The 27,076-nt window shown below is 42.0% G+C and overlaps 1 protein-coding gene across 1 annotated transcript in view; it reads left to right on the forward strand.

Moving 5' to 3' along the window:
* Positions 1-27,076, forward strand: part of cpz (carboxypeptidase Z) — a 75,169-nt gene that overhangs the window by 11,563 nt on the left and 36,530 nt on the right. Inside the window, exons 3-6 of the mRNA XM_073043072.1 lie at positions 14,890-14,919; positions 15,634-16,008; positions 19,814-20,017; positions 21,220-21,416. Of these exons, the coding sequence (XP_072899173.1) occupies positions 14,890-14,919; positions 15,634-16,008; positions 19,814-20,017; positions 21,220-21,416 (806 nt within the window). The remainder of the gene's footprint in view (positions 1-14,889; positions 14,920-15,633; positions 16,009-19,813; positions 20,018-21,219; positions 21,417-27,076) is intronic.

Below are 27,076 nucleotides of genomic sequence, written 5' to 3' on the forward strand. Positions count from 1 at the left end.
TCAGAAAACTCTTGATGGAGTTCCTGTAAGAACTGGTTAGTGAAGGGGAGGGGGTGGGGGGACCCTCACTCACCTCAATCTCCTCAGGCAGTGGAAATGCTGATGTGCTTTCTTGAACGAACAGGTGGTACAGAGGGATCAGGTGAGATTGTTCATCATGTGCACTCTGAGACCCAGGAAAAGGTTAATACCTTAACTGCCTACTTTTGTGGAAGCCTGACTTCAAGCTCCATATATCTGGTCAGGAGGAGAAGAAAAGCGCTGAGGCTGCAGGAGAAATTCCATTAGTTTTATGACCCCTGAGGAAAAAATACCAACCTATTATGTATTAACACATGTCTGCCACTGAGAATAACTGACTTAAATGTCTGGTATTCAATATACTATAATTTCACAGTCACAGCTCCCAACAGATTCCAAGAACAAAGATAAAATAGGAGAAGGAGTAGGCCATTTTGTCCCTCAACCCTGTTCCATCATTCAAGATGATCATAGTTGAGTTGTTGCAGACTGTAACTCCTGTGCCAGATTCCATGATTTCCTGTTTACTAATCTTTCAGAATTGTATCTTCCTCTTCTTCTAGTGCCTCTAATCATCTAGCCCCCACAGCCCTCTCTGCTTTAACACATAGCCTCTATACTTTAGAAGGAATCCCTATTAATCTTAGTTTTAAGCAATCATCACCATTTCCTGGGAATTGCTTTACATTCTCACTTCTGTGTACTTTTTCAATTGTTGCCGCCTGTACTTCCCTCATCCATTTGTCAGTTACCCTCCCCATCCACCACTTCCACATTCTTTGTTTTGGCTTTTCATTCAAGTTGCTTCCCTCATCCTACAGTTCTGCTTAGTTCGATATTGGTTACAAGATCGCCCTGCAAGAGCAGACCCTCACTTAGAATGTGTTTTATCTGTGATCACAGAGGAAATCCCCGTGGGTGTGGAGAGAATCGATGGTGAATTGAATTTGGTCACTGGTGCAGTAATAACATTGCACACACCACCTCCCACCTTATAGTAACGTGCCTTTGTTTGGTTTTCACCCATACGTGTAAAAATTTTAACACCTACCCTCTATTAATCCCAATAGGATCTTATATGTTTAAATACCGCCACCCCTCATTCTTTTAAACACTAAAGAATACAAGCCCAAAGTACTTGGGCTTTCTTGGTAGGTCAACCCTTGTATCCCAAAAATTAGCTTGGTGAATCTCTTTTATACTGCCTCCAGAATGACCATATCTTTTCTTTAGTTAAGAGGATAAAAGCTGTACACAATATCATACCTCAACTCTGTTTTATCCCCCCTAGTTCAGTCCCTTCCTACCGACATCCGTGACACTTCACATGGTCTGGATCTTTTCAATGATTTCAGGTTCCCTGAGCCCCATCATTGTATTTTCACAATGGATGTCCAGTCCCTATACACCTCCATCCCCCACCAGGAAGGCCGCAAAGCTCTCTGTTTCTTTCAGGACACCAGACCCAACCAGTTCCCCTCCACCACTACTCTTCTCCACCTATCAGAACTTGTCCTCATGCTAATTAATTTCGCCTTTGGCTCCTCCTGCTTCCTTCAAACAAAAGGTGTAGCCATGGGTCCGAGCTATGCCTGTCTTTTTGTCAGCTACGTGGAACAGTCCATGTTCCAAGCCTATACTAGTGTCTGTCCTTCATCTTTCCTACGCTACATCGATGACTGCTTTGGTGCTGCTTCCTGCACCCATGCTGAGCTCATCGACCTTGTCAACTTTCCCTCCAACTTCCACCCTGCCCTCAAATTTACCTGTTTCATTTCTGGCACCTCCCTACACTTTCTTGATCTCACTGTCTCTATCTCTGGAGACAGCTTATCTACTGATGTCTATTATAAACCATCTGATTCTCACAGCTACCTGGACTATACCTCGTCCCACCCTGCAACTTGTGAAAATGACATCCCCTTCTCTCAGTTCCTCCGACTCCGCCACATCTGCTCTCAAGATGAGGCTTTTTATTCTAGAATGAAGGAGATGTCCTTTTTAAATAAAAGGGGCTTTCCTTCCTCCACCATTAACGCTGCTCTCAACCACATCCCTTCCATTTCACGCATGTCTGCTCTCACCCCATCCTCCCACCACCCTACCAGGGATAGGATTCCTCTTGTCCTCACCTACCACCCCACCAGTCTCCGCATCCAGCACATAATTCTCTGAAAATTCCACCATCTCCAACGGGATCCCACCACCAAACACATCTTTCCCTTCCACCCGCTCTTTGCTTTCTGCAGGGATCACTCCCTGTTCAACTCCCTTGTTCATTCATCCTTCCCCACTGATCTCCCTCCTGGCACTCATCCTTGCAAGTGGAACAAGTGCTATACCTGCCCCTATACCTCCTCTGTCACTACCATTCAGAGCCCTAAACAGTTCTTCAATGTGAGGCAACACTTCACCTGAGAGTCTGTTGGGGTCATATACTGAGATGGGTTCTCCCGGTGTGGCCTCTTATATATCGGTGAGACCCGGCGTAGATTGGGAGACCGCCTCACTGAGCACCTATACTCCATCTGCTAGGAAAAGCAGGATCTCCCAGTGGCCACCCATACTCTGTATGGGTAGCCTCCAACCTGATGGCATGAACATCGATTTCTCGAACTTCCGGTAATGCTCCCCTACGCCCCCTTCTCCTTCATCATTTCCCATCCCCTTTTCCTGCTCTCACCTTATCTCCTTGCCTGTCCATCACCTCCCTCTGGTGTTCCTCCCCCTGTTTCTTTCTTCCATGGCCTTCTGTCTCTTTCACCAATCAACTTCCCGGCTCTTCATCCTTCACCGTCCAGGTTTCACCTATCACCTTGTGTTTCTCTGTCCCCTCATCCCAACTTTTAAATCTACTCCTCAGCCTTTTTTGCTCCAGTTCTGTCAAAGGGTTTCAGCCTGAGACATCGAATACTTTTTCCCATAGATGCTGCCTGGCCTGCTGAGTTCCTCCAGCAATTTTGTGTGTGTTACACAGTATTTCACCAGCATTCCTTAGGATTGCAACAAAACATACCCGTTTTGAAGCTCCAGCTCCTTTTCAATGAAGCCAAAATTGTTGCTTGCTTTTTTAACCATTTGTTGAACCTGCCTGCTATCTTTTAGTGATTTGTTCATACACATATCGGACATCTTCTATAATTAATGTAAACAATGTTTGGATAGTGAGTTGGTATTCATCCATGGCTTCAAAAATAACTAAGTTTTAAGTTTTAAGTTTTATGTTCAAAGTAAATTTTATTATCGCAGTGCAAATACGTCACCATATACATCCCTGATATTCATTTCCTGCAGGCATACTCAACAAATCTATAGAATTGTAACTAAAACAGGATCAATGAAAGATCAACCAGAGTGCAGAAGACAACAGCAGTGCAAATGCAAGTATGATTAACTACAAATAAATAAAGAGAACTTGAGATGAAGAGTCCTTAAAAGTGAAATAATTGGCTATGGGAAACATCTCAATGATGGGGCAAGTGAGTGTAGTTATCCCCTTTTATTCAAGAGCCTGATAGTTGAGGGGTAGGAACCGTTCTTGAACCTGGTGCTGCGAGTCTTGAGGCTCTCGTACTTTCTACCTGATGGAAGCAGCAAGAAGAGAGCGTGACCTGGGTGGTGGGGATCTCTGATAATGGACACTGCTTTCCTATGACAGCATTTCATGCAGAAAGGATGAATAGAGTGGCAGTATAGTTTCTGATATAAAGACTTTTAACACCAGTTCAATAACTATCTAATTTTCTTTTAAATTATTTGAATAATATACCAACTATGTTTACAGAAATTGTTATATGGAGTGATTGCTATGAGATTCATTCTGAAACAGGCAAAATTAAGGCTAGAATGCAAGAAAAAATTTTTTGTAAAATTTATAACTGCTGAAGGTAATGAAGTCATTTTTATCAATGACAATTAACACTATGAATAATAACAGTTAAAGGCAAATGAGTATGGCTCAGACTGTATTTTCATTGTCATTACAGGTCAGATATTCTGGCTTTTATATAACTCTGCAGGACCTTCTGCAGTAATCGCTATACTTTCTGGCACAGCCTTCAGAGTGGATTCTGAGCTTTCATTCTGGAACTTAGAGAATCAGTCAGGAAATCTGTTGGGATTTGAGTGATCATAAGATTTCTTTGTGTTCACACACTAACACGTTCTGCACTGTAAGGCATTTAACAAGGTCTTTCATGGTCAGTTGATGTAGAAGATTACAGGCATAGGATCTATGGTGCCTTGATAGATTAGGTTCAAAATTGGCCTGTCCATGGAAGACAGAAGGTAGTTGTAGAGGGGTGTTATAGAAACATAGAAAATAGGTGCAGGAGCAGGCCCTTCGGCCCTTCGAGACGGCACCGCCATTTAGTATGATCATGGCTGATCATCCAACTCAGAACCCTGTACCTGCTTTCTCTCCATACCCCCGATCCCCTTAGCCACAAGGGCCATATCTACCTTCCTCTTAAATATAGCCAATGAACCGGCCTCAACTGTTCCCTGTGGCAGAGAATTCCACACATTCACCACTCTGTGTGTGAAGAAGTTTTTCCTCATCTCGGTCCTAAAAGGCTTCCCCTTTATCCTTAAACTGTGACCTCTCGTTCTGGACTTCCCCAACATCAGAAACAATCTTTCTGCATCTAGCCTGTCCAATCCCTTTAGAATTTTATACGTTTCAATAAGATCCCCCCTCAATCTTCTAAATTCCAGTGAGTATAAGCCTAGTCGATCCAGTCTTTCTTCATATGAAAGTCCTGCCATCCCAGGAATCAATCTGGTGAACCTTCTCTGTACTCCCTCTATGTCAAGAATATCTTTCCTCAGATTAGGGGACCAAAACTGCACACAATATTCTAGGTGCGGTCTCACCAAGGCCTTGTACAACTGCAATAGAACCTCCCTGCTCCTGTACTCAAATCCTTTTGCTATGAATGCGAACATACCATTTGCCTTTTTCACCGCCTGCTGTACCTGCATGCCCACCTTCAATGACTGGGGTACAATGACACCCAGGTTTCGTTGCATCTCCCCTTTTCCTAATCGGCCACCGTTCAGATAATAATCTGTTTTCCTGTTCTTGCAACCAAAGTGGATAACCTCACATTTATCCACATTAAATTGCATCTGCCATGAATTTGCCCACTCACCTAACCTATCCAAGTCACCCTGCATCCTCTTAGCATCCTCCTCACAGCTAACACCGCCGCCCAGCTTTGTGTCATCCACAAACTTGGAGATGCTGCATGTAATTCCCTTGTCTAAATCATTAATATATATTGTAAACAACTGGGGTCCCAGCACTGAGCCTTGCGGTACCCCACTAGTCACTGCCTGCCAAACTGAAAAGGTCCCGTTTATTCCTACTCTTTGCTTCCTGTCTGCCAACCAATTCTCTATCCACATCAGTACCATACCCCCAATACCGTGTGCTTTAAGTTTGCACACTAATCTCCTGTGTGGGACCTTGTCAAAAGCCTTTTGAAAATCTAAATATACCACATCCACTGGCTCTCCCCTGTCCACTCTACTAATTACATCTTCAAAAAATTCTATAAGATTCGTCAGACATGATTTTCCTTTCACAAATCCATGCTGACTTTGTCCGATGATTTCACCTCTTTCCAAATGTGCTGTTATCACATCTTTGATAACTGACTCTAGCATTTTCCCCACCACCGATGTCAGACTAACTGGTCTATAATTCTCCAGTTTCTCTCTCCCTCTTTTTTTAAAAAGTGGGGTTACATTAGCCACCCTCCAATCCTCAGGAACTAATCCAGAATCTAAGGAGTTTTGAAAAATTATCACTAATGCATCCACTATTTCTTGGGCTACTTCCTTAAGCACTCTGGGATGCAGACCATCTGGCCCTGGGGATTTACCTGCCTTTAATCCCTTCAATTTACCTAACACCATTTCCCTACTAACATGTATTTCCCTTAGTTCCTCCATCTCACTAGACCCTCGGTCCCTTACTATTTCCGGAAGATTATTTATGTCCTCATAATGAAGACAGAACCAAAGTAGTTATTCAATTGGTCTGCCATGTCTTTGTTCCCTATGATCAATTCACCTGTTTCTGACTGTAAAGGACCTACATTTGTCTTGACCAATCTTTTTCTTTTCATGTATCTATAAAAGCTTTTACAGTCAGTTTTTATGTTCCCTGCCAGCTTTCTCTCAATCTTTTTTCCCTTTCCTAATTAAGCCCTTTGTCCTCCTCTGCTGGTCTCTGAATTTCTCCCAGTCCTCAGGTGTGCCGCTTTTTTTTGCTAATTTATATGTTCCTTCTTTGGACTTGATACTATCCCTAATTTCCTTTGTCAGCCATGGGTGTACTACCTTCCCTGGTTTATTCATTTACCAGACTGGGATGAACAATTGTTGTAGTTCATCCGTGCGATCTTTAAACGCTTGTCATTGCATATCCACCATCAACCCTTTAAGTATCATTTGCCAGTCTATCTTAGCTAATTCACGTCTCATACCTTCAAAGTTACCCTTCTTTAAGTTCAGAATCTTTGTTTCTGAATTAACTATGTCACTCTCCATCTTAATGAAGAATTCCACCATATTATGGTCACTCTTACCCAAGGGGCCTCGCACAACAAGATTGCTAACTAACCCTTCCTCATTGCTCAATACCCAATCTAGAATGGCCTGCTCTCTAGTTGGTTCCCCGACATGTTGGTTCAGAAAACCATCCCACATACATTCCTAGAAATCCTCTTTCTCAGCACCCTTACCGATTTGGTTCACCCAATCTATATGTAGATTGAAGTCACCCATTATAACTACTGTTCCTTTATTGTACGCATTTCTAATTTCCTGTTTAATGCCATCCCCAACCTCACTACTACTGTTAGGTAGCCTGTACACAACTCCCACCAGCGTTTTCTGCCCCTTAGTGTTATGCAGCTCTACCCATAGCGATTCCACATCCTCCAGGCTAATGTCCTTCCTCTCTATTGCGCTAATCTCCTCTCTAACCAGCAATGCTACCCCACCTCCTTTTCTTTTCTGTCTATCCCTCCTGAATATTGAATATCCCTGGATGTTGACCTCCCATCCTTGGTCACCCTGGAACCATGTCTCTGTGATCCCAACTATATCATATTCATTAATAACTATCTGCACATTCAATTCATCCACCTTGTTACGAATGCTCCTCGCATTGACACACAAAGCCTTCAGGCTTGTTTTTACAACACTCTTAGCCCTTATACAATTATGTTGAGAAGTGGCTCTTTTTGCTTTTTGCCCTGGATTTGCCTGCCTGCCACTTTTACTTTTCACCTTACTACTTTTTGATTCTACCCTCATTTTACACCCCTCTGTCTCTCTGCACTTGTTCCCATCCCCCTGCCACATTAGTTTAAAGCCTCCTGAACAGCAGTAGCAAATGCTCCATTGGTTCCAGTCCAGCCCAGGTGCAGACCATCCTGTTTATACCGGTCCCACCTCCCCCAGAACTGGTTCCAATGCCCCAGAAATTTGAATCCCTCCCCCTTGCACCATTTTTCAAGCCACGTATTCATCTGAAATATCCTCTTATTTCTACTGTGACTAGCATGTTGCCCTGGTAGTAATCCAGAGATTATTACCTTTGTGGTCCTATTTTTTAGTTTAGCTCCTAACTCCCTAAATTCACCTTGTAGGACCTCATCCCATTTTTTACCAATATCGTTGTATATATGCACCACGACCACTGGCTGTTCACCCTCCCATTCCAGAATGTGCTGCAGCCGCTCAGAGACATCCTTGACCCTTGCACCAGGGAGGCAAAATACCATCCTGGAGTCTCGTTTGCGGCTGCAGAAGCACCTATCTATTCCCCTTACAATCGAATCCCCTATCACTATAGCTCTCCCACTCCTTTTCCTTCCCTCCTGTGCTGCAGAGCCACCCATGGTGCAATGAACTCGGTTGCTGCTGCCTTCCCCTGATGAGACATCTCCCCCAACAGTATATCTGTTTAGGAGGGAGATGACCTCAGGGGACTCCTGCACTACCTGCCTACTGCTACGCTGTCTAGTGGCCACCCTTTCCCTTTCTGCCTGTATAGCCTTTTCCTGCAGTGTGGCCAACACGCTGAACGTGCTATTCACAACTTTCTCAGCATCGCGGCTGCTCCAGTATGAATCCAATCGCAGCTCCAGACGCTCAATGCGGTCTGCCAGAAGCTGCAGTTGGACACACTTCCTGCACACATAGTCGTCAGGGACACTGGAAGTATCCCTGATTTCCCACATGCTGCAGGATGAACAAACCACGGGGTCGATCTCAGCTGCCATGACCTACCCAATACTTGCCTCAACTTTTGAAACTTTCTCCTTTGAAAGGAACTTACCCGGCCTTACCTCACTTGGAGTGAAGCTTGTCCTCAGCCTCTTCTTGTTGAAGCCACTCAAGTCAAAGCCTCAAGTCTCCACTCCTTCACTGGCCCACTTACTCAATGGCCGCTTTCCACAGGCCGCTCCGCTTGAGGTAACCCTCTATTTATTTGTTTGAGCTTTTCAAACTGCTTGGTCTCCTGACCTCGATTGCCCAATCAGCTGCTTTCTGCTGAGTCTGAACTATTCAAATCTTGATTGTCTAATCAACGGCTTTCTGCTGAGCTATTCAAATTTTGATTGACTTGATTGCACAGTCCAACTGCCAAAACTGCCAGAATCTCTCGAGTCAAAGCCTCAAATCTCCACTCCTTCACTGGCCCACTCACTCACTGGCCGCTTTCCACAGGCTGACTGAAAGTCAGTTATGAGTGGTGTTCCAAAGGGATCAGTGCTGGAATCTCTAATATTTATACTGTACACACAACTCCACGAAAGTTTGTGTCAGCCACAAATTTACTTATTAGCATATATTGCTGGACCAATTAGACTGCTATGTGATAATTTCAATGGTCTGAAATGGCCTCATTCTTTATCATAAGGAAATATAGAATTGATAATTAAATCACAAGTTCAGAGAATTCACAGTAATAAAAATAACTTTATGTGTGTTTTCATTAAAGCTAATAAGCTTTTGCCAGTGTAGGAGCTAGACTTAATAAGATTCATGGCAATAAGTTAACATGATCATTATTAGCACATATGTACAAAATAATACAGGTACAGAAAAGGAGATTTATCTCAAGTTGCCTGTCTTCCCAGTCGATCCCATTGCACTTTAACAGCTTGATTCAATTTATCTTGAATCTAACAATAACACCCAATCTTGTGCTCTTTCTTGGGAATTTCTTTAAGATCTTTATCATCCTGTGCAAAGCTCGTTTGTTAACTTTGGAAAAGTAAAGGAAATTCTCTCATCTACAGAGTTATACAGCACAGAAACAGGCCTTCAGGCAGCATGTCCACACCAGTCATCAAGCACTCACCTTTCAGAATCCACATACCACATTTCATCTCACATCTTCATCAACTCACACCCCATCTGATTCATTTGACCTACACTGGGGTCAATTTACAGTTGCAGATGATTACCAGCCAGCACAACACTGTCACCTGTTTGAAAACTGGAACATCAGAGAGAAATATACAGGCTCACAGGGAGAATGTGGGAATTCTACACAGATAGCATTGCAAATGAAGATTATTTCTGAAATTGTGAGCTTGTGGTTCTAGTGTCACTGTATCATGGCCTGGAGAAGGTCCAGAGGAGGTTCACAAGGATGATTCCAGGAATGAAAGGGTTCTCATATGAGGAACGTTTGATGGCTCGAGGTCTGAACTCACAGGAATTTAGAAGGATGAGGGGAGATCTCATTGAAACCTTTTGAATCTTGAAAGGCCTAGACAGAGTAGTTGTGGAAAGGATGGTGGGAGAGTCTAGGACAAGAGGGCACAGCCTCAGGATAGAGGGGTGTCCTTTCAAAACAGAGATGCAGAAAAATTTCTTTAGGCAAAGGATGGCGAATTTGCTGAATTTGTTGCCACATGCAACTGTGGACGCCAGGTCATTGGGAGTATTTAAGGCAGAGATTGAAAGGTTCTCGATTGGACATGGCATCAAAGGTTACAGGGAGAAGGCTGAGAACTGGGGTTGAGGAGGAGATAGAAAAAAGCATCATCCATAAATGAATGGCGGAGCAGACTCGATGGGCCAGGTGACCTGACTCTGCTCCTATGTCTTATGGCCTTATGGTCTTCCACAATCTGAGAACATCCACAGTATTATGGCCAGTGAGGTACTTCTGAAATGTACACACTGTTGAAATGTAGAAAACACATTGGCTTCAATGTACTGGCACGTTTAATAGTTTGGTACGACTTCATTATGAAAGTGTTCCTACTGACATTGTGTAAATCTGCTTACAAACCTCATCCATAATGCATTCTGAAAATTAGCATGAAATTGTTACTTTGGTCTCAGAATAATTAAAAACTAAAATGAAGCTTTCAACAAAATTTAACAAAAATATAAATCTTACAACAGCATTGAACTTAATAAGCTGTTGGCTCCTTTAAGGGTTTTCATTATTATAGTTTGACTTGAAAGTTTCATTATTTCTCAAAGCCTCATACATAAATGTCATAAAGCAACAATTCTGCAAAGTGAATTGTGTAACTTGAATCTAAAATTGTAGCTAATTTCACAAGATGCCTCATTTCTCTTTAATCAGCTGTACAGTAACCAGTCATACTTTCTGACTGTTATTTTTATCCAATATTAAAAAAATAGGAAAATACATTAAAAAAAAGTCTCTTGAACTGCCACTTTGTTTGTTATTGACTCTGAAAGAGGAACTGATGTCTGAGGTTTCTTGGACTTGGGTGTCTTCTGATATTTTACCTGAGTAATGATATTCAAACCCAAACAATAAAAGTTTGAATCTATTGCCTCCAAGACCTCTTTGATGAACAGGTTGAGATCAAAGACAGCTGTGATGGAGAAAGGAGAATGTAAAATTGGACTCCAGCTATCAGCAGCTTCACAGACAAAGGATGAGACATCTGCTTGAATTGGAACCTAGTTAAGATTCAAATGTTGTTACGTGACTATACCTTCAACCCCATATATGTATTAACATCTCAACTAGCAGAGCATTGATGTATCCAATGTGTGGAAGTAAAAATGAGTCTGGAGCAACCGACCCCTACCCACCAAACTCTGCTTGCCATTAAACATCTCTGTGCTCTCCAGCCTTGTCTTTCAGTTAATTTTATTTGGTCTTTCCCTATCAATATTATGCCTGCAGCTTTTCTCCGGCTCTGACAGATGAGCAGTCTGTTTGGGAACTCCTAGGGGGCAGGTTCCTGTTGCTAAATTCTTACCCCAATGCACCATCCAGTTTGTCAGTCTGTATGACTACTGGACAAACAACACATTTTAATCTAAATGTTGCATGAAGAGCAGGAAGACATTCTGATCCCTGGGCTTGCCCTATTATCTATTGGTACCAAGTGATACATGACTGTGAGCCCAGCCAGCATCCTGCAAAATGAACTTCTAGCAGGAAGAGAGAGATTACTGTTTAACACTCTTCACTGAAGCTCTAGGAAAGCAAGATTACTTATTGAATCTTTACCAGCACACCCATTTAATACCCTAGTGTCAAAAGCAAAACCAATGCTATGTAGAGGCTGCTTTCAACCAGAAGACAATATAGAGGTGGGTGACCAAAAAATAGCTATTCATAACCAGGATTACAATAGGAGTGTTTGTGTAAACTTCTGCAAAATGTGTGTTTAATGTGCTCTGTCAAAATAACCACATTTAAGTTTCTGCATACATTCCTAACTAGAACCCCACTTGAGAAGTGAATATATACACTTAGTAGCCACTTTATCAGATACACCTGTACACCCTCTGTTAATGCAAATATCTTATCAGCCAATAATGTGGCAACACATCAATGTATAAAAGCCTGCAGACATGGCCAAGCGGTTGAGTTGATGTTCAGACCGAACATCAGAAAGGGGAAGATATGTGATCAAAGTGACTGATTGTTGGTACAGTTTGATTATCTCAGGAACTGCTGATCTCCTGGGATTTTCATGCTCAACAGTCTCTCGAGTTTACAGAGAATGGTGTGAAAAACAAAAAACAGCCAGTGAGCAGCAGTTCCGTGGGTGAAAACATTTGTTAATGAGAGAGAAAGGCCAGACTGGTTCAAGCTGAGAGGAAGGTGACAGTAACTCAGGTAACCACATGTTACAACAGTGGTGTTCAGAAGAGCACCTCTGAACACACGGCATATCTAACCTTGAAGTGGATAGGTTAAAGCAGCAGATGACCACGGCCGTACACTCAGTGGCCACAGGACGTACGTCACAAAGTGGTGGCATAGTATATATTGTATCACTTCCTTTAGTAAAGAGTTGACAGCAATATTGGCCAATGTTGAAAGTATAATTGTTCAGCAAGATTTTGAGCTGCATTTAAGCCATAAGCCAGTCTCTTAGCTAAACCTCTCTGCTGTGGCATACACAAGATATGGCCATTGTGCAGAGCGGAACTGGCTCTCAGCATTATCCAGGTTTTGACTGGGGAAACTAAGGCTCTGCCCTCAGCTCACTATTATCAAAGTGTCTTTCATTGTTTTGTCAGAGGCAATTAAAACAATTGATTAAAATACTTAAATAATTCCAAATTCAAAGTTCAAAGAAAATTTTATTATCAAAGTACATAAATGTCACAATATACAACCCTGAGATTCAGTTTCATGTGGGCAAATTCAGCAAATTGATAGAATAGTACCTATAACAGGATCAATGAAAGATCAACCAGAGAGCAGAAGGCAACAAGCTGTGCAAATCCAAATATAAATAAACAGCAATAAATAACAAGAACATGAGATAATGAGATAAAGAGTCCTTAAAGTGAGATCACTGGTTGTGCAAACATCTCAATGGATGGGTAAGTGAGTGCTGTTATCCTCTTTTATTCAAGAGCCTGAGGGGTGAGGGGTAGTAGCTGTTCTTGAACCTGGTGATGTGAGTCTGAGGGTTTTCTGCTTTCTACCTGATCACAGCAGTGCTTCATGTAGATGTGCTCAATGGTTGAGAGGGTTTTACCATGATGGCCAAATCCACAAACTTTTGTAGGATTTTCCATTCAAGGGCATTGATGTTTCCCTGCCAGGCTCTGATGCAGCTAGTCAATATGCTCTCTACTACCTATTAATTACTAATTAAAAAGTAATATGCTTAATCAAAATCTCATTACATTACTGTTAATGAGCATCATAAATAGATGGTGAACAAATATGGATCTACCAAAAGCAGAACAGGATGTTCTAACACTTCCTGCCTCACCATCATCCAAGGAACTAAACAGCCCTTCCTGGTGAGGCAGAGATTCACATGCACTTCCTCCAACCTGGTCTAAGGCATTTGACACTTGCAATGTGCATGAATGGTGGGATCAAGCACTGACTAGGAACAGTTTTATAAAGCACCAGTGCTCTGTTCCTAATGGTAATTTTGGGCTTCTGTTTGCAAGTCATTTTAGTTTCTGTCCCATTCCCATCCCCATGCTGAGCTTTCAGTACACAGCCTTCTCCACTGACACAATGAGGCCAAATGCAAACTAGAGCAGCACTTCATTTTCCACTCGGATGTCCTAGTAGTGTATGAACACTGAATTTTCCAATTTCAGGAAACCTACATCCTCTGTGCTCCCCATTCCTGGGTCCACCCGGCATCTCGTCTCCTTTGCTCACTTTTTCCATCCCTTCCCCTTCTTTACCTAGTGTCTTTATCCTCTCCCATCTGGTTCCCTCTGCCCTCATCCCTGTATTATTAGACCCTGCTATTATCTGCTCTTCCCTCTCCTCCCTCTCACCTGACTCCATCTGCACAATATGAACCCCTTCATTTGGCTCAACTTATTACCTACGAGCCTTTGGCTGACCATTCCCTCTTTCCCCTACACCTCTATGCAAAGGCTCTCTTCTCTCTCCATTCACAGTCCTGAAATGTAGACCAACCTGTATCATTGACCAATCATTAGTCTTCATAAATGGTGCATGACCCATCTGTGATGTTGAGAGTCAGAATCATAATCAGGCCTACTATGGTTGACAGCTGTTGTGGTTTTGTGGCTGCAGTTACAGTGCAAGACATAAAAATTACTAATCGTTACGAAAAAAGTGCATGTGAGGAATCGCAAGGTGATATTTGTGGGTTAGTAGACTGTTCTGAAATCAACAGTGGAATGGAAGAAGCTGTTCTTCACATTGAGTGAGGGTTTGCAGCTTGTGGTATCTTCTCACTGATGGTTGTAATGAGAAGAGGGCATGCCCTGGATGGTGAGGGTCTTTAATGATGCATGCAGCATTCTTGAGGCGCTGCCTTTTGAAGATCTCTCCAATGATGGGGAGGGTAGTGTCCATCTTGGAACTGGCTGAGCCCACTATCCTCCCCAGCCTCTTTCCATCCCGTGCTCCGAAGCCGCCGTACCTGGCGTTGATGCAACCAGTCGGGATGCGCTCTGCCGTACATCTGTACAAATCTGCGAGAGTCTTTGGTGAGATATCAAAGCGCTTCCAGCAGCTTGTTCTTTGCTGACACCTGCATACCCTCATGACTGACGGGATCACTGCTTGCGAGGGGCTGCATCTGTGCAGAGAAATGGAAGCTGAAGACAAGCCGGCCAGCAGGGGGCAGAGCAGTGGGGGCAGTCTGTATGGAAGAACATTCAGCCCAGATGTTTAACTCATGTTTGCATGAGCAGTAACCTGTTTTATTTGAACTAAGGAAAATCAAAGGTTGGAGCTTAATTACACTCTGCAGTGTATGGCTTTTTAAAGCAGATACCCCTGCTTTATGATGCAGGACTTCAATCAGAAGTAGCCCTTCCCATGTGTGGCAGCCAGCTTTTATATATTCATATTAACCACTGCTTTATTTCTTTCAGGCCGTTGTCAGACTCAACCTGTCGAGACAGGTAAGGGCACACATTTTTATCTTATCAACTTTGATGGATTTTAAACTTTCAGTGAAATATAAATTAGTCATGTGACTAAAAAAAATCACAATCCTGCTCCAGATGCTTTGCTGAAAACTCAGAAGAAAGTTCTGTTATAGTACCATATTGGTGAGAGAAGCATCTTGATGTTTAACGCCTTAAGGAATATTATTATAATTCTATTCAGTGTGTATGTGTAAGAAATTCTACTCAATTAATGATATTGCCAGCTATTTAATTTCCTAAGCTGTTTTTCATTCCCAATTACATTGGGCCTCCCACATGATAAGTAAATAATATGCAGAACAGGACATACTCTTGTGGGGAGCAAGCTAGTGGAACGGAACTTCTCAGAATCGCTTAACGTATCTGATCTGAAGCTCTGGATGCAGGCTCACTCCTTGCCTCAGAGCTTTATAGACAGCAGAACATACCTTTGCAAATGTTGGCAAACTTGACGATGTGAAGTTCTTTTGAAATAGTTGGCAGCTAATGTAAGAAGTCACAAAACCAAGTGAAGTGCTGCTTGTTCTGATTTTTTTTGTTTTGTTTAATAAATCCTGTATGTGTCTAATGTATTAATTTTAATAATACCATTTGATCTAATTAAGTCAATCACTTTCCATTCTTTTTCTCAGAGCTTGGCATTGAACAGCTAACGTTAGTAACATATTCCATTTTCTGTTTCTGCAGCACAGTGTACAAACAATCATCTAAGTTACTGTACTGTTGCGTCCTACTCAAAGATTATGTTTCCCAACCTGATTGGTCAAGTGTCGAGATCAGAAGCAGAGATGAGCCCAGAGTATGTTCTTATTAGTGTCTTGGACAACCTGATGAATGGGGAATGCACCTTGGACCTCAAATTGCTGGGCTGTTCCATCATAGCGCCACGATGTGAGAACAACGTGATTCTGAAACCCTGCAGACATTCTTGTGAAGCACTTAAAAGAGACTGCCAGCATACATTTAAAATGATACAAATGGCATGGCCATATTTCATGGACTGTGATAGGTTCTTTGTAAGTGAGGAAGAGGGTTGCTACGATCCAGTAGGAAGATACACAGGTAGGTACATTTCCATTTTGGTGGGAGAATTGATTATGTATTAGCATTTGTTTCCAGCTTCCACAGAACATGTTACAAAGTTGAATTAAAAACAGAAAATTCCAGAAATGCTTAGCACGTCAGCTGGCATCCGAACAAGCGTGTGTCATGCAAAGGAGATGTGAAAAAAATAGATCTGATCCCTTGATGAAATTTTGACTTGGGTGGAAATGCAAACCTAAATTTATTGATTCAGCCACCTGTCATTCATCTCCCCTAGTTTGCATTGTATGAACAAGAATTATACAGGCAACAGGCAGGAATTACAACAGGCAGCAGCTGGAATTGAACCCTGGTTGCTGGTACTGTAAAGCGTTATGCCAACTACTACACCACTTTGCCACCCATGTACAGCCTGTTCCAGTAAAATGCCAACTTATTCCCTTGCTAGATGAAAAAATATAGGAGCTGAATTAGAACATTTGTCACCAGACATCAAGTTTGCTCTGCTATTCAGTCATGACTGACTTATTTTCCCCTGCCTCCTGCTGCCTTCTCCCCATAACCTTTGATACCCTTACTGATAAGAACTTACCAGCCTCCATTTTAAATATACTCTGTCTGTGGCAATGAAGTCCTCAACTTCAGCACCTTTTGGCTGAAGAAATTCCTCCACATTTCTGTTCAAAGGGGAAGTACTTTTATTCTGAGACTATGCCCACTGGTCCTAGATTCTTCCACTAATGAAATCGTCCTCTCCATGTCCTCTCTGTCTAGGCCTTTCAATTTAGGTAAGTCAGGCACCATCTATGGAGAGGATTAAACAGTCAACGTTTCAGGCTGAGACCCTTCATCGGGGCTGGAAAGGAAAGAGCCAGAAGCCAGAACAAGAAAGTCAGGGAGGGGAAGGAGCACAAGCTGGCAGCTTGTAGACAGGGCCAGGTGATGGGGAAGGTCAGTAAGCATGGAAGGGCAGTGGGGATGAAGTAAGAATTTGGGAGGTAATAAGGTGGAAGAGGCAAAGGGATGAAGATGAAGAAACCTGATAGGAGATGTCCTACATAGCACCCTGGAATCTCTGTATCCAGCACACATTCCCTGTAACTTGTGCTATCTCTAACAGGATCCTACCACTAAGCACGTCTGTCCCTCGATACCCCAACTCCCTGCTTTTCATTGAGATTGATTTCGATGTGACTCTCTTTTCCACTCGTTCCTCCCACTGATTTCACTCCTGGCACTTATCAATGCATGAGGCCTCACCCTGAGTATTGTGAACAGTTTTGGGCTCCTCACCTAAGAAAAGATGGGTTGGCATTGGAGAGGGTCCAGAGGAGGTTGACAAGGATGATTCTGGGAATGAAAGGGTTATCATGCGAGGAATGGTTGATGGCTCTGGGTCTGTACTTGCCGGAAGGATGAGGGAGAATCTCTTTGAAACCTTTCGAATGTTGAAAGGCCTGCATAGAATATATATAGAAAAGATGTTTCCCATGGTGGGTGAGTCTGGACAAGAGGGCACAGCCTCAGGATAGAGGGGTGCCCATTTAAAACACAGGTTCAGAGAAATTTATTTAGCCAGAGAGTGGTATATTTGTGGAATTTATTACCACATGCAGCTGTGGAGGCCAGGTTGTTGGGTGTATTTAAGGGAAAGCTTGATAGGTTCTTGATTGGACGTGGCATCAAATGGTACAGGGAGAAGGCTGGGCATGGGACTGAGGAAGGGAAAGAAAGATCAGCCATGATTGAATGGTGGAGCAGAATTGATGGGCCAAATGGCCTAATTCTGCTCCTATGTCTTATGGTCTTGTGGTCAATCAGAACGAGTGATACACCTGCCCTATACCTCCTCTCTCATCAGGGTCACAAACAATCTTTCCAGGTGAGACAATACTTCATCTGCGAATCTGTTAGGGTGACTATTGTATCTTATGCTCCCAGTGTGGCCTCCTGTACATCGATGAGACCTCATGCAGAATGGACGGCCATTTTGTTGAGCACCTGCACTCCATCCACCACAAAAGTAAGGATCTCCTGATGGTTACGTTTCAATCCTACTTCCCATTCCTATTCTGACATATCTGTTTCTGGCATCTGCTATCACCATGATGAGGCCACACTCAAAGATCAAAGTAAATTTGTTATCAAAGTACCTGTATGTCACCGTATACTACCCTGAGATTCATTTTCTTGCAGGCATTCACAGTAGAACAAAGCAATACAGTAGAATGAATGAAAAACTATACACAAATAACCAGTGTGCAAAAGAAGACAAACTGTGCAAATACAAACAAATAAATAAATAGATAGACAAATACATAAACATATCAATGAATATGAGAACATGAGTTGTAGAGCCCTTGTAGGTGAGTCCATAGTTTGTGGAATCAGTGCAGTGTTGGGGTGAGTGAAGTTACCCATGCTGCTGGTTGAAGAGTGGAGGAGTAACACCTCATATTTCATTTGGGCTGCTTCCAAGGTGAGAGCACGAACACCGATTTCTCTAACTTCCAGTAATTATTTTCCCTCCCCTTCCTCTTCTTCCATTCCCATTCTGGTTATCATCTCACCCCTTCTCCTCACCTGCCCATCACCTTCCTCTGATTCCCCTCATCCTTCCCTCTTTTCCATAGTTTTCTGTCCTCTGCTATTAGATTTCGTCTTCTTCAGCCCTTTACCTCTTCCACCTATCACCTCCCTGTTTATCACCACTCCCCTGCTAAACCTGGTCTCACCTACCACCTGCTAGCATGAACTCTTTCCCTTCCCCTTTCCCTCTTATTCTGTCTTCTGCCCTCTCTTTGTCTAGTCCTGATGTCGGATCTCAGCACAAAACTTTTGACTGTCCATAGATGCTGTCTAACTTGCTGATTTCCTCCAATGTTTTGCGTGTTGCTCAAGAGTTTCACCATCTGCAGAATCTCTTGTGTTTATGACTAGGACTCCCAAGTCCATTTGCACCTCCAATTTCTGAATTCTCTCCCTGTTTAGAAAATTATCATACCTTTATTCCTTAAACCAAAGTGCACTTCCCTTCACAGCATTTTATCTGCCATTTCTTTGCCAACCTAAGCAACCTGTCCAAGACCTTCTGCTGACTCCCTGCTTCCTCAACACTATCTGTTCCTCCACTTATCATTGCATCATCTGCAAACTTGGCCACAAAGCCATCAATTCCGTCATCTAGGTCATTAATATATAACGTGAAAGGAAGTGGATCCACCAGTGATCCTGGCAGAACATGACCAGACATTAGCAACCAGCCAGAAAATGGCCTCCTTATACTCACTATTTGCCTTCTGTTAGTTTAGCTGGTCTTCTATCCATGCTCACAATTTTCCTGTAATACCTTTGGCTCCTCATGCTTGCTACCACCAAATAAGATCAAGCCGAACATAAACCTCCAAGCTAATTTATTCTAAAAATAAAAGTTGTTCACATTTAAGTAATCACTTCTGAGCTTCTCAGGTGTAATCTGTGGGACAGTAGGTCAAGCTGCCAATGACGTTGTCTCATATTTCTTCCAGCCGAATGATCTGAGTGCGTTTGGAGTTTATTTTAACTCGAGCCAAGCTACAAGTGGGACAATGCCAGATCAGGCATCACTGTAGAGTTCTCTAGATTTTTCATTTAAAGAAAATCAGGAACAGACCTTTCTCTCACATGTGAGAGAAACTGAACAGTAACTAAAGGAAACTAAAGCAAGGATGGTAGAGTAAAGCATATCTGACTCACTATATATTTAAGAACTATTTGTTCAATCTGTCAAACTTACACATAGATTTGCATTTGGAGTTTAAGCCACGGTCATTTTCTTTGACAGAAGAAAGTATGACAGATGAGCCTGATGTCTTCCCTATCTCGCTGGAGTTCAGACACCACAGTTACGTGGAAATGAAAAGGTTGCTGAAGCAGACCGCGTCAATCTGTGCAGATATATCGTTATTGTACACTCTTGGCCGTAGCTATGAAGGCAAAGACCTTTACGTAATTGAATTCTCAGACAATCCTGGTGAACATGAAGAGCGTAAGTAACTCATATTAATCTTGTCAATTCTCTTCTCACCATTTATTTTCAGTATCTTTGTTTGGAATAATATTAATGGAACCTGAGAAGAGGCAACAGCTTTTTTTTACTGATATATTTTACTAAACTGGACCTGAGTGTCTAGCATTTGGGTCTGGAGCCCGGCACCAGGAGTTAACACTAATGCTGAAGTTGTGCATCAGTTAAATGACTCCTGTCTGGTATCCACTTGTATTCACAGCAAGGAGGCTGTGGAGTAGAAAGTACAGTCAGCAGGCTACAGCCAAGAACTTATGAAAGGGGTCCTGGGCAGTCAGTTTGTGAAAGACTTTGCAGGGGATCAGAGCTCCAGCAGGATCCGAGGGGCTGCTGGATGTGAATAAGCCCAACAAGTCTCTGCCAAGGACAGCTCTGTTGCTTCCAGGCATATGAACCATATGAAGTTTTCAAGGCTGGACATCTATTCTGATTTACATTAGCTGTGAGCCACAACTCCCCTCTCACTCAGTTAAACTTACACAACATTTGAACACTGGCCTGACCCTCCACCTATGTTTTGAGTGAGGCTGTCAAGGGCTACTCTTGAGGGAAATAATAACTACATAGCTTGGAAGGTGATATTTTGGAACCTGGATCCAGTACTTTTTTAAAACTCTGATTATACTCAAGCAGGATGGGGAGATTAAAGAGAAAATTTACATGAGGTAATTTAGGCTCTGTATAAAATGCAATTATTTAGATCACTTTGGACAAAGTTAATCAACCCGCCAGGCTAGAAACTAATGGATCATGTCAAGTGTGATTTTACTTTACTTTGACTTTTAGTACAAACAGAAGTCCAGACTTTATTTTCACGATACCATGCGGAGTAGTCACTCCATTTTAGCCTTAACCTAATCACAGGACAACTTACCATGACCAATTCACCTACCCAGTACGTCTTTCAGCCGTGGGAGGAACCCGGAGCACCGGAGAAACCCATGCATTCCATGGGAAGGACATACAGAGACTCCTAATAGAGGATGCCAGGGTTGAACTCCAAACACTGACACCCTGAGCTGTAATGGCTTTGCACTAACCACTATAGTACCGTGGTGCATTTCTCTTATGAAATTCGGACAAAGAAACCCTTTCATTGACAAATGAAATCTAACTAAGTTTATAAATGGTGCACTAACCATAAATCTCATTTTACCTTTCAGTTGAGCCAGAATTTAAATACATTGCAAATATACATGGCAATGAAGCATTGGGAAGAGAGCTTCTGATTTACCTTGCACAGTACTTGTGCTCTGAGTACTTGAGTGGAAACCAAAGGATTCAGACTTTGATCAATACCACCAGAATCCATCTTCTTCCTTCTTTGAATCCTGACGGCTATGAAATAGCATCTGAAGAGGTATTGCTTTCTTTTTTTCAACTTTTTCTGCTCTTAGTAGCAAGTACTAACAGATTTCTTGTGGAATTGCTCACAATAAATGGATTATATAATAATAATACATACATACTTTATTGATCTCAAGTGGGAAATTATTTCATTATGGCAGCAACATTTAAAAACACACTTAGCAATAATAATAAATATAATAATATTAACTAATAATAAAATATAGAATAGTAATATACACAATAATAATTTACCAATGTGCAATAATAATGTACAAAATAATAAAACAGAGACTATTGTACTATGATGTGTTCTCCTGTCCAGCAGAGATGAATGTTGTATGTGCTTATTGCGTTTGGTAAGAAAGGTTTTCTATAACGATCATTGTGACAGTGGAGCTGAATGAGTCTGTTTGAAAGGGTGCTCTGCTGCTTATTCAGTAGGTCATGGAGAGGATGTACCTGATCATCCATAAAGGATAACAGTATGTTTAGTGACCTCCTCTCCACCAGTAACTCAAGAGTCTGGGTTGTAGCCAAGGACAGACCCAGCCATTTTGATGAGTTTATTTAGTCTTTTTGCATCAACAGCACCAATGCTGCTCCCCAAATTAAAGCTGAAAAGAAGATTGCACTTGCTATGACAGGATGGTGAAAGATCACACTTTGGAGGATCTCATCATCCTTAGAAAATAGAGTCTGCTCATCTCCTTCTTGTAAACAGCCTTGGTGCTGGTTTTCCAATCAAGTCTGTTGACAAGGTGAACACCCAAGTATTCGTACTCCTCCACCACAGCAACCTCTTCTCCCAGAATGTAAATCGGACACATCACCATCCTCCTCCTCCTAAAATCAATCACCATCTCCCTGGCTTTGGTCACATTCAGGAGCAAGTGATTCCTCTCACACTCCACAAGCTTGTCTAGCTGTCCTCTGTACTCCAACTTCTGCCCATCTCTGATGTACCCAACCACCACAGAGTCATCAGAAAACTTCTGCAAGTGACAAGACACAGAGTTGTACTGAAAGTCTGAGGTGTACAGTGTGAACAGAAACTGAGATAAGACATATAAACACAAACATAAGTAAAGATCCAATCAACGTACAAGGTTTAAGACTGTTTACTGTCATTCTTCAGGAAATGATTGTTACTCTAGATCCAATGCAGCATAAAAAACACACATAAAAAGCATAAGGAAGACATAAAGTATGCTCACAAGAAAATTAATCTCAGAGTTGTATATGGTGATGCATATGTACTTTGATAATTCATTTACTTTCAGCATTAAGTAAAAACAGTAACTATAAATATAAAAGCAATCTTATGCACAAATTAATTGTTATATACATAGACAGATTGTATGTACATGAAGTGATGCTAGGTGATGTGTATTTAGTGGTGGTGGTGAGGTTGATGGCTGGGTTGATGGGTGGAGGTGTTGATCAGACTAACTCCTTGGGGAAGTACTTGGTTTTGAGTTTAGTGGCCCCGGTATGGATGCTGAATAGCTTCTTCCCTGATGGGACTGGGACAAACAGACCACAGGCAGGGTGGGTTGACTCCTGTATATTGCTGGTCTTCTTCCAGCATCTTTCTGTATATATATCCTTGATGGCAGGTCGGCTGGTGCCTATGTTGCATTGGGCAGTTTAACAATCAGTTGTAGAGCACACCAGAGTATTTTCCGTGATACAGCATGTTAGGATGTTCCCCTGTGAGCATCTGTAGAAGGTGGTGAGTATTGATATACATAGACCAGCTCTCTTCAGCACAACAGTGCTATGGCAGAAAGTAACTTGGGAGTAAGCACAAATGTGTAAACTCTCAAAGCTTAAAGCTCCATATCTGAATGAAGATAGCTTTTGCAACTAGGTACATAAGTTAACAGCACAAATGGAAACATACGTAGGTGTATGATAGAGCAGCTTTTACAGAGAGCTGGTTGCAGGATGACCAGAGCCATGACTGGAAGCTCAGTATTTCCAGTTATTCAAGCGGGTGAGGAAACCAAGTTTGCTGATAAGACAAAGTAAGTGGGAGAGTATGTTTTAATGGGCATTTTGGACTCAGTAACCTGATACAGATAAATTGAGTGAGTGGGCACAACTTGGCAAATAGAGTTTAATGTCGGGAAGTGTGAAGTTGTGCAGCTGGTAAGAGGAATCGTAAGGCTGGCAGGTATCTGAAGAGGAAAAACAAAGACTGCAGATAAGCAATGGCAAGACGGCATTAGAACATAGAACAGTACAGCACAGAAACAGCTCTTGTGGTTCACAATGTTGTGCTGAACGAACTAAACTAATAGCTAAATGCACAACTAAACTGATCACTTCTACCTACACAATATCCATATCCCCCCCTTTTCTGCTTATTCATCAGCATTTCCATTTATCTGTGCCTCTCATAGTTTCATAAAATACTGTTAGATCTCTCCTCAGCCTCCACTGCTGCAGAGAAAACAACTCTAATTTTTCCAACCACTCTGTTTTGTTTTCTCTTAAAAGCATAAAATTAATTCAAAGAAACTCACACGAGTCTGAAAATATGGGTCTGAATTTGTCTTTAACTGAAGCAAGGCATGCACATATCAATTAGTAGCATGCTGACATAAGCAATTAACATGTTTTACACATAATCTGTAATTAATTATTTAAATGAAAAAGAATGCTTAAACAAACAATATATACCAGATTACTCAAATATTATTGAAAGATGAAATACACAATTCTCTCCTTCTAGCTAAAACCCTCTAATCCAGGCAACACGTCCAAAGCCTCCAAATCCCTCCCAAAACTGCTAAGAATCTTGACATTATCTGTGTACCTTCCCTTAACTTTTGATTTCCAGAAGTGCAATGCCTCTCACCTGCCTCAATCTCCAACTATCTAGACTTTGATAATAAATTTACTTAGAACTTTGAATTTTGACGTCCTGGCCAAGAAAGTGCACCAGCACTTTCACTTCCTCAGGAAGCAAAAAAGAGGCAATGATCTCAGCACGAGCCTCCACCCATCCAGCACATCATAAACACAAGAGACTATGCAGATGCTGGAAACCCAGAGTAACATACACAAAGTGCTGGAGGAACCCGGTAAGTCTTGGCACCATCTATGGAAAGGCATATACTGTTGATGTTTCGGGCTGAGACCCTTCTTCAGGGATGGAAAGGAAGAAGGAAGATGCCAGAATAAAAAGGTGAGGGAAGGGGAAGGTGGACAAGATAGAAGGTAATAAGTGAAGCCAGGTGAGGTGGAAGATAGATGGGATGAAGTGAGAATCTGAGAGGTGTTAGAAATGTTTAACGAGGTGAAGAAGAAGGAATCTGATAGGACAGGAGAGTGGGTTATGGGATAAAGGGAAGGAGGAGGGGCACTAAGGCGAAGTGATAGGCAAATGAAGAGAAGGGAAGGGGTAAGCAGGAAGCTGAAATGGTGAAAGAGAAAAGGGGTGGTGAGGAGAAATAACTGTAAGTTAGAGAAATTGATGTTCATGTAGTCTTGTTGGAGGCCACCCAGAAGGAATATGATAAGTTGCACCTCCAAACTGAGGGTGGCCTCATCATTGCTGTACAGGAGGCCATGGCTGACATATCGAAAAGGAATGGGGATTGGAATTAAAATAGTTGACCACTGGAAAATCCTGCCTGTTATGTACAGAGCTAAGGTCCTCAACAAAGTGGTCCCCCAATTGTGTCTCGCTGATGTAGAAGAGGTCGCACTGGTCATATTAAATACAGTAGATAACCCCAACGGACTCGCAGGTGAAGTGTGGCCATACTGAAGTGTGAAAGGTTGTTTAGGGCTCTAAATGATGGTGAGAGAGGGGATGAATGGGCAGGTATTGCACCCATACTGTTGGCAAGGATAAATGCCAGGAGGGAGCGACGATGAAAGATCTTGGCATGAAACGTCAACTGGATATTCCTTTCTGTAGATAATGCCTAAGCTGATGAGTTTCTCCAGCAATTTGTGTTTGTTACTCTGCAATATTCAGCAAGAGTGTGTTTAACTATCTACTCTTGAATTTCAATGCCCATCACCTTCCTCTGGTGTCCCTCCACTAGTACCTCACCATTACCATCTTTGGAGTCACCACTGGCCAGAAAATTAACTGGATAATCAAGTATGCACTGTGAATTTAAGAACAGGTCAGACAGAGGCCGCTAATCCTGGAATAAGTGGATCCCCTCCTGATTTCCAAAGATATCTACCAAATACAAGACTCTCTTCACTTAATGAAAATCATGCTTACAATATTCAGGAAGCTTACCATCTCTGTTCACCTTAATGAATATTTATGCACACCGTCACTGATGCATTATGGCTACAGTTGTCACCATCTAGAAATTGTCCAGTAATAATTCACTAGCCATTGCTTAGCAGCATCTACCAAATCAATGACCTTGAAGGACATGGACAGCAAGTGCATGGGAATACAACCACCCTGCAAGTAGTTGGGAAGCACATTGACATTCCTTTTTGGTGCTGGGCTAAAATCTGGAACTTGCTCCTTAAAAGCAGTTCTGATGGTGAGTATACAGGGCTGCTGTTCACCACCATGCTATCAAGGGCATTTAAAGTTGGGTATTATATGCTTGTGGGTGGTGGGTTGGAGATATGTCTCTACCAAAGGAGGTGTAAGGTGCTCCTTCCCTCTACTAGCCTGCAGGTCACCCTTGGGCAAGGTGTAGCACCTGTCTAGCCCAGTGATCAGGGTCACGTAAAACCATGGGAGCAGGTGATGGATGGTTGTATGAGCAGTTGGTGCATATCATAAGTCCTGGTGTCAGGCATACAACCTCTGAAGAGTATTGATAATGGCTGGGGTCACCCGTCTTGTAAAGACACTGCCAGAAGGATGCAACAACAAACCACTTCTGTAGAAACATTTGCCAAGAACAATCATGGTCATGGAAAGACCATGATTGCCCATGGCACACAACAAGCAGACAATTAAATACTAGACTTGCCAGCAATGCTTACATTTTCTACAAGGTCATGCCATCATTGATGATTAAGAGAAGACTATAGGGAAAAGCTTAGAAAGCACTGATCTTGAAAACAATTTTAAATACAAAATCGTTGATACTGGAATAGCTTTTTTTCTGAACTGGTGATTAAATCAAAATAGTGGTCAGAAATGCCTATTTTTGTATTAAATGTCAAAATATTATTCCAGGACTTCAAAGAACAATCTGTTAATCATTGTGTTTGTCTTGTATTGCATTGCACACTCTGTAATTTCTGCACTATTTAGTTTATGCCTCATTATTCTCATTTTATGCGTGATATATCACCAATCCAGAAGTGACTGAGCATAAAAAAAGAGTAATTACCAGATTACTTGAGTTAAAATAATTACTTAAGAATAAATTATAAAAATGTGTAGCTCTGATGTGTAATAAAATAGATTAACAGTAAAATACTTTGAAACAACCTTTTGAGACAATGCCTTAAGAAGGCACCATCCATCATTAAGAATCCTTACCACCCAGAAAATGCCCTCTTCTCATTACTACCAACAAGGTGGAGGTACAGGAGCCTGAAGACCCACACTCAATATTTTAGAAACTGCTTCTTCCCCTCAGTCATTAGGTTTCTGAATGGACAAGTAATCCATGATCACTACCTTTTTATTTTTGCTCCGTTTTTGCACTTCTTAAGTGATTTTCA

The sequence above is a fragment of the Hemitrygon akajei genome, chromosome 4 (genome assembly GCF_048418815.1).
Source record: "Hemitrygon akajei chromosome 4, sHemAka1.3, whole genome shotgun sequence".
NCBI lineage: Eukaryota > Metazoa > Chordata > Chondrichthyes > Myliobatiformes > Dasyatidae > Hemitrygon > Hemitrygon akajei.